General features: G+C 35.1%; 1 protein-coding gene across 3 annotated transcripts in view; it reads right to left on the bottom strand.

Annotated features, from left to right (window-relative positions):
- LOC121427302 (hyalin-like) overlaps positions 1 to 12,380 on the bottom strand; it is an 81,989-nt gene that overhangs the window by 68,549 nt on the left and 1,060 nt on the right. For all 3 annotated transcript variants that reach the window (XM_041623648.1, XM_041623655.1, XM_041623642.1), the window contains exons 2-5: positions 8,423 to 8,665; positions 7,106 to 7,280; positions 4,955 to 5,079; positions 2,981 to 3,262 (exon numbers count right to left, since the gene is read on the bottom strand). In XM_041623648.1, coding sequence (XP_041479582.1) covers positions 2,981 to 3,262; positions 4,955 to 5,079; positions 7,106 to 7,280; positions 8,423 to 8,665 — 825 coding nt within the window. The remainder of the gene's footprint in view (positions 1 to 2,980; positions 3,263 to 4,954; positions 5,080 to 7,105; positions 7,281 to 8,422; positions 8,666 to 12,380) is intronic.

Consider the following 12,380-nt stretch of genomic DNA (forward strand, 5'->3'; position numbering starts at 1 on the left):
ACACTAAAAATTTCATCAAAACGGATGTGAAACAAGAAAGTTATGACATTTTTAAGTTTCGTTTAATTTCACAAAACAGTTGCACGCACATCCTTTGTCGGTATGCAAATGCGGAGACCGATGACGTCATCCACTCGCTATTTCTTTTGTATAATCAACAAAAAAAGTAAGGCCCCCCTCAAACAAACATCAATATTTTCCGAACCAATGCGATTTTTTAATATACATGTATTCTTACATGAGCTATCCTCTGAGTAAATGTTGTGGACTTATTTTACGGCATGCTTCAGTGAGCACCGTCAAAAGGCAAAAACGTCACTTTTCAAAAGTCACAAGTCAAATATCATTACTTTGATTCCATTTTATTGGAACTAATTCCACATTCTCATCATGAAAAATAGTCAGAAGGCTTGGAAAATGTACTTTCTAAAAGACGATACAACTTTTTGGCTAAATTTCAGGGTTAAATAAACACAATTCAATATTAAAATTGGATTTTTTTACACATTTCTATCAATAAAAATGATGGAATATGATGAGTTATTTTGGGGAAGAGTATCTTCAACAATATCGTTTCACGGTTCAATGAACATTTAATGAAAACAAAAAATACGATTTTCAAATATCATAGGCATGTATTGTTTCATTTTGGTAACTGAAAATGATCTTTTCTCAACTTTTTCGTTATTTTAATGACCAATTAACATGCTTCAATGATTCAAAGGCGTTTAATTAAACATTCACGCTTGAATGAAAAGGTGGAATGTGATTAGCTCTTTTTTACGTTATTGGAAAAAAAAATGAAATTCATAGCTAAGGATATTTGTAAAAAAAACCTCCTTGCATATTAATCTGATTTGATTTTTTATGAAAATCCCGATGTTTAATGCATCAGTGAGCACACAATATTCGAAAATTATGTAAATGAAAAGAAAGTTCAAGGCCTTGGCCCCACTCTGTGCCGTATCGAATGGTTATTTTGGTGTGCGCGCCTTTTGGATAGTGTTACTTTGAAGCCATGTGCGAAGTTTCATGAAATAACTCATGGCAGAAGTAACAAAAACCGTCCATGAAACAAACCCTCATTTCATATTTGTTAAAATTTGGACTTCCTCTCTCATAGATTTATGTACATTATGGGTGCATAATTATGTTTAAGAATAAGTAACCCCTTATTTAATATGGTGGAACTTTTTTCAAGGCTGTCTTTATCAATGTCATTTAACATTAATGTTTATCAACATATGGGCAGAATTCTGTGCAAAAATGAAATCGATTTGTTTATTAATGGGTGAGTGAGCACGCATCAAAGTGGAAAAATTTGTATTTTCAACGTTACAGACTCATTTTAAAGGGTAATAAAGTGAATATTGGGGGCGAATTCGGATGCAAATGTGACTTTAATTGCTGTTTTTTTTTATCATCCATCATTTCTATCACCACACACTTTCCGAACTTTAAACATTTTCATGTTTGAGCGAGCACATTCGAAAACTGAGGAATGAATACTCTTTATACTACATAAATGTATTTTGTCCAAACAATTTCTCATGATCAGCGAGTTTAATTTATAGACAAATCAGTGGTGGATACAGAGTTTTAAAATGGGGGAGGGGCCTATAATCAGGGGAAACACCAACATTTTCACATTTTAACATGATCTAACAAGTTGTAGCGGATACTACCATAAACCCCTAGGATGATACGTCACAATACAGGGGCCGCGGAACGGTTTTCAAAGTGGGGGGGGGGGGGGCTGACCATGCCAAAAAAAAAAACATCACAATCGTATGGTCATTTTTACATTATTGTAATTGCTATTGGAAAAAAGTGGGGTGCCCCCCCCCCCCCGCTTCCGCGGCCCCTACAATACATTGTGCTCACTCAACCCTGAACATACGATATCAAAATTGTGTGTGGAGTGGCAAAATGGATAGTAAAACAGCATAACACCATGAAATTCACCTAAAAACAACTTTTGCCCAACTTTGTATTTGCACAATCTGAAAACGACTCTAACTTGTGACTTTCAAAAATAGTCATTTTTAATTCAATCTTTAATTACTCATGCATGACTCAACCGATCAATCTCATTTTCCCAAGGAGTTGCTTAATGAGTGTAGAAAACCATTTACGAAATATCAGATCTCAAAATAATTCCGTTCAAAAGTTACAGCAATTTGATCTAGGGGGACTTACTTTTTTGTTGTGTATTATCTATTATGTGAAATATGAAATATTCTTATTTTCTCATCGTTGTCAAGGGAAGCAACAATTCCTCCCTAAACATGTGGAATCAACATTGTTTGATACTATATGGTTCAGTCAAGTTGGTTCTTATTGTCAAATATGTAAAAAATGAAATATTGTATAATTCAAATCGTAGGTGATGGACATCATCGACTGACCCATTTGCATGTCACTGAGTCGTGAATATCACTGTTATTTTTTTAATCAGCGAAACTTCGAAATGCCATTACTTTTTTTTTTATTTTACATCCGATTATGATGAAATTTTTGTTTTCTCTATCTATTTAAATCAACATATTTCTGGGGTGGACTTGACATTTAACATTGATTTTTTTGTCTTCCAAATAGGGCCAACCTCCAGTGAACCCCGTGGGATGAGAAATTCTCAAGCCTATTATGATGCCTAACAATTGTTGGAATGCTCCCCATGCATGCAGGGAGCGGAGAAAGTACATATTGTGTGCGGACATTCCAGGATGCGGAATATTACAGTAATCGTCTGTATCATTTATCATTATCATTTTGATAGGGGCATTACGAACTAAAGGTAACCTTTTTCCCTTCAATTGAAAAACAAGGGCAGATAGAGAGTTACAGGATTCAGATGCTTCCCTTGGATATTTTTCTTTCTCCCCCTTTTTTTCTCCTTGAAAAAAATATGGCAAAATATATATATACCCTCCCCCCGCCCCGGCACACCCTGGTATCAAATTACACGTAGGGCTTTTACCTTCCACAACTCGAACGGTACTTGTTCCATAAGTACTAAGTGTATTGCCATCAGTCAGCGTAACATCACTATGTGACGACGACACTCCGCTGGTGAGATTGACCGAAAGTAATGTGTGTGTTGTATAATCTGCCAGTGTTGCGATAGCTCCATATTTACCAAAGGAAACCCTAGGATCTGTTGTCATCATACTTGGAACCATGGTCACCACTGTTCGGCCGCTACCATCAGAGTATTGAAAGTCTATCTCATTCACTTCAGTATATCTCCACAATTTTGAACCTAACATAACAAATCAAACAAAGATTTCACTTGGTTTCCAATGTTAATAGGCCCCCAATAGGCCTATAGCTACGCTTTCACATCGATGATTCATGTTTGTTTGAAATGAAACACACACACACTTTTCTTGAGGAATGCTTTTACAGGCCTGATATTGCTATCTGGAAAAAAAATGACAATTAACGGACTAGGAATTCATGAAAAGGATACTATCTCATTTAAAAATCTAATAGACCTAATAAGAGCGCGATTTCTTCAATATTTAGGCCTGGAAACTGGACAGTTTAAGCACTTTTGTTATTACGAATAGGATGAATAAGTTGATATATTTTTTATCAATGCGAGCGCAAAGCGCGAGCTAATTTTTTTAACGCTGTTATAAAAGTTATATAAAGTAGTTAGAATTTATACAGTGCGTATCAAAAAAAAGTTTACACTTTAAAAAAGTCCTGGGAATTAAAAAATACTCAACACGTGGGTAATTTTTTCACATATAATCTTGGGTTTGGGTCTCATCTATCCAATGAAAGTAAAAGTTTTGCCAGAATGTTACACTTGAATGAGCACTGTCCATTTCTGTAAAGCTCGCATACATTTGATTGCGCAGAAATGCTTGTTTTCATGCTGTGTCAAGTCGAAAGGACGAAATCAAACTGACACTATACGAAAGATTTATCATACATTTCCCTTGCACTTTTAGTCAATTGGATTAAAACGGATACATTCAAGCATTTTGTGACGATTTTGCCACCCAAATTGAAATATCAACACTCAATAAGCACAACCTTTACCCTATTTGTGCCAGCTAGATCTGAGGACATAACTGAATCTGAACAAAAGTTTATATCAGACATCTCCAGCATTTTTTCACTAAGTTTTTATCATTGAAAGTTGGTTTGCATTTCATTTTTTATTTAATACTTGTTTCTCCACACTTTTCCCATGCTTAGCAATGATTAACAAAATGAAAATCAAGCTTAAGCCATTTCATGTAAATCACAGCTCAGTGTAAAGCAAATATCGTCACGATGGCCTCGGTGTGTGGGGGAGTGGGGTGGGGCAAAATGCACTCTTCGAAGTGTTTTGGGCAAGGAAACAAGTCAAACAATGTAGAAGATATCTTCAAATCAAATTTACTAATTAAATTCCATGTGTTCTTCATGATTAAGGTCTACTTTTATTTGCATAACTATTTCAAATTTCTGCGCAAATCATTTTTCACTAACTTTTCAAAAGTAAGTGATGCTCACTCAAGCGGAAATATTTTTCGACAGTTATATCGTCATTTGCTTTAATGGACCTGTACCAATGTTAAAATGTGGAACAATTTTCAGGATATTACAAATGTATAATTTTACAGGATTTTTTCAAAGTGTAAACTTTTTTTTGATACGCACTGTATAGAAGTATATATGCCTCACTAGTCAATGGGCGAGCGCACAGCGCTTGCTGATAAGTTTTGGCAATCAGACTTGAAAAGGGTTTTTGAGAACTTTCATGTAATTCACAAAGAGATTAATACTTCATAAATCAAATAATGCGAGCGCTTAGCGCGAGCTAAAGAAAAAGGATATTTAGACCACAAAACGATACATTTACAGAGTACTTTTTTAATCAATATGTAATCAAACAAAATAACGAAAGCCCAATGTCCGAGGTAAAAATTTGGATACACACTAGAATAGTACCTACCCGGAAACCCCGAGGGACACTGCTCAACTTGAATAGAAAGAATTCGCCCCATCATGGTCATTGGATTGTCTTGAATCGGGGATGAACCATCTAGCCCAGCTCGTAAACCTGACACAAATAAGATCCTGTCCAAACAGAAATGTAATTCAGCTTTAATTAACATATAATTATTAAATGTATAGTTATTTTAAAAACTTTTTTGACACAATTTGACCATTTCGCAATTTTTACTTTACTTTGATAGAAACACATTTACAAAGATTTGATGCAACTTTTCCAACATCTCAATATGGAGTGTATAATCTTATTTAGCTTACACAAGTTTGGAAAACTTCTCTCTTGGTCTTACTAACGCTCTTGTAAAGACAAATGACGAAGGTTTTTAATTTTAAACAAACAATAACTGGGAAATTGGCATATAGACCTTTCAATTCACGGGGATGGGAGAGGGATACATCTCTCCACTTTTCGGAGAGGGGGGGGGTGGCATGTACAATCACCCCCCCCCCCCCATTTTTCAAGACAGAAATAATATTTTTTTCATCATCAAATGATAAATACCATTGTAAATGCGTGGATTCACCTTTAAATGCGTTCAAAGTGCTTAAATTTGCCCAATTTTGAATTCTAAAAATGCAAAGTTTCTCGCTCGGTCAATCAAATCTTATAAGATTTTGGCAATGACAAATCTCCACGTTTAGCATATCCCCTGCATCATGAAAGTTAGGTTATAATACGTCCATTTATGAAGTGTAAGGTATCAATAACTTTTAAATATGGTCATATAAACATATTAAAACATTCTTTGAATACACTGGCGTGAATGGGGGGGGGGGGGGTCATACTATCATAGCATCTTTGTGGAAGCGGGGGATAATTTGTACAAAAATATATACTTCAAGTTAAGAGTATAGGCCTACGGTAAGTTACTGATGGCATTGACCAAATCAATGCCGTTAATAAAACACAGAAGCAAATTAGGACAGCAACATTTCCCACACACTTTACAATTAATCCGATCATAGCAGGCCTTAAATCACATCAACAATAAAAATAACATTAGAATGTAATAATTATTTCTAACATGATTTCCCCCCAAAATTTTGAATAATTGCATCACTCCCAAAATAATCTTTGAAATATTCAAAATATTTCCTTTCTGCAAAAGTTTTCTTTCGATTTGCATCACTGTCCATTTCACCTTTTTGGAAGTTTATACTGTGGCCTGTGATAACCTATCATCATTTCATAAGCAGCCTTATTCCCGATAATAATGATTCCCATCCCACTTCAACCAGTGAGCAAATGAGTATTCATTGAAAAAATTATGGACTGTTAAATACTTATTTGCACTTTATATCTCTTTTCCCCTTTCTTCTGTATTTTAGTTTATTGATAATCTACCTTTATGACATCATTTTAAACGATTGAAGCAACTTTTCAAGGCTTGCCCACTTCGCTCACTCGCTGCATTTCTCCCATCATTACACACACCTTAGAAAGACGACACACATACGTTGATTGCCCATGATGTGAATTACCACCACTTCAGAGGTTTTTGAACATCATTTTGTCTTCCAACTACTGAAAATTTGCACGCTCGCTTCACTCGCTCGCATATTGATATTAATTGTAAAGCATTACTCTATAGCCATCAAAAATCTTTACAGGTCTTTTACTGAAAGATGTTCAAATTATGTACATGGTCATAATATCCTGTATATATAGCGCTTTAGTGTGGGTGCCGTGTCCCCAATATTTAGAATTTTCAGATCAAAATTGCTATCACCCCCACTCCCACTATAAGGACTGGATCTACGCCAATAATTCAATTAAATTTGTCTTATGCATGGTTTATGTTTCGTACACATGCACTTCATGTAAGCCGGCGAAAATACGAGAGAGATATATAACGCAAGTAAATGGAAAGTATTAACAAAACAACAAATCAATATACATTGAGGGGTTTTCTTTCTTGCAGTGGCAAATAATTTTGAGGGGACCAGATATGGCAAAATTAATTTAAAAACTTGTCAACGAGCGAAGCAGGCGATCAAAAATTTTGACATTTTTCATAAATTTAACAAATGATTGCATGTGTCCCTCCACAATCATTGGAACTTGGATAGTATTAAAACAAACTAGACTCACCCGCTAATTGGGTCTATTCCTAGTCCACTCGGGAACGCATTTAACATATCCAATGAGCCTAAAATTAGTTCATTATTGCTTCCGTCCAGATCGGCTCGCCAAACCTCATATCTGGATAATACAGCCCAATATATTTTACGGTTGGTGGTATCCAAGGCTATAGCATCAGTTGGAGCTGCATAACAATAACAAAGCGATTTGAATATAATTAGCTCCAAACAATGGTTCAGGCTTTTGTAAATTAAAAGGTTGACAAAGTAAATCACGGTGATATTTAAAAAAAAACAAAGTTAAATGAATCAGCCTGTATTTTTGTAATGTTGGAAAGATGCTCTATAAGATTCATCTATCAATATTGGTCCATTTTATAGCGCAGCTATAATTGCATACTCTACTGCGCTGGATACTCGGTATCATAATCATTCCGGCTGTAGCTGAGCCGCTGTATAGGCGCTAAAGTATTCAAGGAATAAATCCTACCGGGTATCAATTCACCTCACCTGGGTCGAGTGCAGCAAAATGTGGATACATTTCTTGCTAAAGGAAAGCATGCCATGGCTGGGATTCGAACCCACGTCCCTCTGATTGTAAGACGAGAGTCACACAGACAGCTATAGCAGATCTGCTAACCACGAAACGAGTCAGACTAATCTTTTTTTATGCTTGAGGGAATAATGGGAAATGGGAAAGGCTGCCAGTCTGTTTCGCTCTCGCAAATTAATATCGATTACATTACGATGTAAAATGATGTCCACAGATCTGTTTTGAACGTTGTTAATTATTAAATGGAAGTACATTTTAAATGATTTCCCGCAATATCCATGAAGAGGGGGAAAGTCAATGATTAATAAAATAAACAGTATTTAGATTACTTTTGCATTCTTGATTCTTTTATACAACATTCTAAAATAATACAGGTAAAAAATATAAAGTGGATGTTGTCATAAAGTATGCTTAAAATATTTGGCTAAATATTAATATGGGATTGTATGAATGTTATAAAATCGTTTAAAATGAGAAAATAAAAACCTTCCCGAGACCTTTTCGAAATGTCATAACATTATGTGGTATAGAGCTAGGAGGTAAGACCTAGATCGCCCAACATCATAATATGATAATGGCTAATCCCACTTGGTTTGCTTTAAATTTGGTCTTATCTCCACTTCATCTTCCTATTAGATTATATTTTTTTTTAATTCGTTTCAAAAACGTTCATAAACAATTCATTTACGACCATTTAGATTATTGGTTAGACTAAGGGGATATTTGACAAAGTGTGAATAGCCTAGATTGAAATTAGTCACCGGAAGAACATACCTGGTATTCCATTTATGACCTCATCGTCAGACCCATCCAATCTGACGCGACCAATTTGATGAGTTTCATGACTCGACCAGTAGACCCGTTGGTCAACGGGATCATAGTCTATCGAACTCGGGGCAGCTTGAACGGTGGAAATCAACATAAACCTGGAATCCGTAATCATATGCGTATCTTCTGACGTCAGATTAGCATACATTATCTGTTGATTAAGTGCTAGAAAGACCATTTGAGGTGACACTGTTTAAAAAAAGCAAGCAGAGATCGGGATAATGCCATGGATATTCTCGAACTTATCTCAACTCAGTCTATTATACTTTTAATTTATTTTCAGACCTTGCTTGGCGTTGGTAGCAGACATCGCAATGGTTTCACGCCCTTGGCGATCTTCAGATAGATTGCCTTAAGACCGCCAAGGGTGGAATTGTCGGTAGCAAACGAAGCAATATGAAAATATTTATCACTCTGCATCGAGCATTTAGAAAACTTCAACTTATATTATACCGAAATATAGTGTGAAAAAAATAAATGAAGAGAACCATGGTTCGATTTCCTGAAGATACATTTTTCGGCCTCACCAATGATTCCAAGGGTAGATAGCTCTGGAGAACCTTGATTTAAGCTATACGTCTACCATTGTTCTCTTCATTCATTTCTTTCACAATAATGAAATATGATCTCCGTCAAGGAATATCGCTTTTGTGCCATACGCTAGCTGGATGCGTTGCATAGTAATCATGGTAACTGTACACAAGCCCGTCTCACACTATGCGACCAGTTGCGACGCGATTTTTCAAGAAATATCATTTTGCATTAAATATGAATGTTCCAGTAAGTAAAATTATTTTATTCAAAGTTTGGAATATTGTGAGGAAAACTAAAATCATATTTTTACTTTGCGGCAAGGTCGGAGTAAAGTCAAAATCGGCTTAAGTCGCAGCCGATGATGACGTCATTACGATTTGGAACTGAATTTGTTTTTATTCATTCAGGGAGGCTCTAAATGGATTGAATTTCGACTTCACTATAGTCCTACCACTATTCTAAACTCTGATCCGTAATATTTTATTAGTTGGAATATCCATATCAAATGTTATCACAATTAATTTGAAATTCGGATCGCAACAAATAGCATAGTGTGAGACGGGCAATGCAAAAGCGCTAATCTGGTCCCAATTCACACTTCTCCCAGAGTGAGACGAGGGACCGGTCATTTTGGAGTGGGATTCACATCTTTTGAGAGTGCACTATTGCTCCATCTGGAGTGAAATGTCTATTTAATACTAGCTCTAAAATGATGTAAATCCCACTCCAAAATGACTGGTCCCTCGCCTCACTCGGGGAGGGGTATGATTAGGGACATTGGGAGCATTTCATCAATGTTTTTGTCCGACAAGTTTTCAGATCTGATTACTTTTGACTGAGAAGCATTGTTACCATGGGACCTGTATAGGATGACAAGTCCTTTCATAAAACGCTCCTTATATTACATTGTAGCTCATTTGCATTTAGAGTATGTTGAGTATATTATGCATGAAAAGGCATTATCATCGTTGTGATGGATGCGTTGTGTAACCGCATCATTACGTTAATATTAAATATGTAATAATTAAGACTTTACATTATTATTCTGTCATTCTCAATTCAAATTGTGAGGGATGGTACAATTTTACGGTCTATTCAAATCCGGCTGAAACAGAGGCGGCCGAACATCAGGCTCAGACGGAAAAAACTGGAGGGGCACCTTCAGTGTCGGCCAAACAATAGGTGCCCCTACACTTTCATTGTATGTTCCGCCGCCTCTGGACTGAAATATGTTTACGAAGTATTTCCCTTTTTTGCGTTCTTTTACTTCATTTGTTTTTCATTTGTAAAAAGGAACCACGTGAAATTCGGGACTTAGTCCTTTTGCACATATTGATATGTGCTCACTTTCATGACATTACGAATTTGTTATTTTTCTCCTTATTATGTTGACGGTGAAGGGTCATTCTATATTACTGCAGAAAAAACCCTCAGGATAATATTTCGAACAAATACAGACAAGATATTGTTTTAAACAACATTTTGGGAGTTAATATTTATCTGTTCCAACTCGTTTAAATTATCTTCTCCCTGCAACATTTTTAAATATGATCTTTAAAAATGCATCTCTACAGAACTACCCAACAAGACAACTAAATTCTTATCACCTCCCCCCGACACGAACTTTACTTACAAAAATGGTTTGCCTTTTCTGTACCAGTATAGCCTATATTGTAGTTCCTTGCCCAACGATTTTAAGGAATCTCTAAACATCAATATTTTCAAAATAAACTTGAAAAGATGCTTATATATCATTACTTTCATTCATTTATTTATTTATTTCCATTAAAAATACATATTTATATATATACACAAGTAAAAATGGAAATATCAAATTGATTAAAATGATACAAGTAGGAAATGTAATATCATAGCATACAAATAAAAAAAGTACAAATTATAATTAAAATAATGGAAAGGGTGTATCCGTAAAAGCCAATAAGGCTTGATGAATTGGATGCACCAAAACGCGAAACAATCATGATTACATGTATACAGGCTTTGCAATGAACAACGCCCGGACATAGTGTATAAATCAAGAATTGCAGACCCTGTTGAAAAATCTTTACGAAACCCATATTGGTCAGAACATAATACATTGAAATCATGTAAAAAAAACTAGAGAGTCTATTAAAAACAAGCCTTTCAAGAATCTTAGAAAATGAAGGTAAAATTGAGATCGGTCGATAATTATCAATGTTATCTGCATCACCCTTTTTAAACACAGGGATATTTTTTTGCGATTTTCATAACAGATGGAAAAACTCCAGTATGCAATGACAAATTGAAAATATGAGTTAATGAAATGAGCAAAGATTTGATAACTGACTTTAAAAGGCGTATGCTAACATTATCATATCCAGAAGTGTTCTCATTGTGCACTTTGTTGACGATGACCAAGATTTCATTCACAGTGACTGGTTTAAAATAGAAACTTTGAACAAAGTCCCCTCGCAAAAAAGGAGAAAATGATAAATCAGAAACCGGAATCGAGTCAACAAGATTAGCGCCAACATTTACAAAATGGTTATTGAAAACATTTGTTTTCTCATTTGGGTCATTAATAGAGCAACCATTATAATCAATTGATTGAATAAAGGAATGATTATTCTTATTCAAAATGTTATTAACGACACTCCATATGTTTTTCGTAAATCGGATTTTACAGCTCTGAATTTTTCAAAGTAGTATTTTCTTTTCGCACTCCTTTTCATAATGTTAACCACTCATTCAATGAACAAGGTTATGATAGAACCTTGTTCTCAGTTACATACCCATGTGTGGCAAAATAATGGTGGCAATGTTTGGCTTATTTTCTCTTTTTATTTCGGACAAGTGCTTGATTTTCTTACACTGTCAGTTTCATTACAGCTATTCATCATATAACTTGGCACTTATGTAAATTTAATTCTTTAAATTATTTTTTTTTTATTAAAAATAAAGATTGAAAAATGAAAATTTTCTTGCCATATTACTTTCCACCAATAGAGGGCGTACACAAAAATATGCCCAAAACTCAAGTTTTTGAGCGCTCTGGTGAATACAAAAATTATTCCCAAGTTACTAATGAAAAATAAATTGCAACTTTATGGAAATGAGTAATTTTGGTCACAAAAGTGATATTTTAATTATTTTTTGAAGTGTGTGCTATGTACAGCATTGGCACACAAATGTAGTCCTACCTGTAGATTCCCCACAGGCAGGGTGGTTGCAGTGAACAAGTGTTGTAGGCTTGAGTTTATATTTGCGTTCATTTCCATTCGAAATTTTAGTTTATTATTTATATAAAATGCCACTCCTCCACCTTTTCCAGATAAACGAGCCGATTGACAAAATGTATACCAAGGAAGAGAAAATATAGCAGGTTTGT

The sequence above is a fragment of the Lytechinus variegatus genome, chromosome 1 (genome assembly GCF_018143015.1).
Source record: "Lytechinus variegatus isolate NC3 chromosome 1, Lvar_3.0, whole genome shotgun sequence".
In the NCBI taxonomy this organism is placed as follows: domain Eukaryota; kingdom Metazoa; phylum Echinodermata; class Echinoidea; order Temnopleuroida; family Toxopneustidae; genus Lytechinus; species Lytechinus variegatus.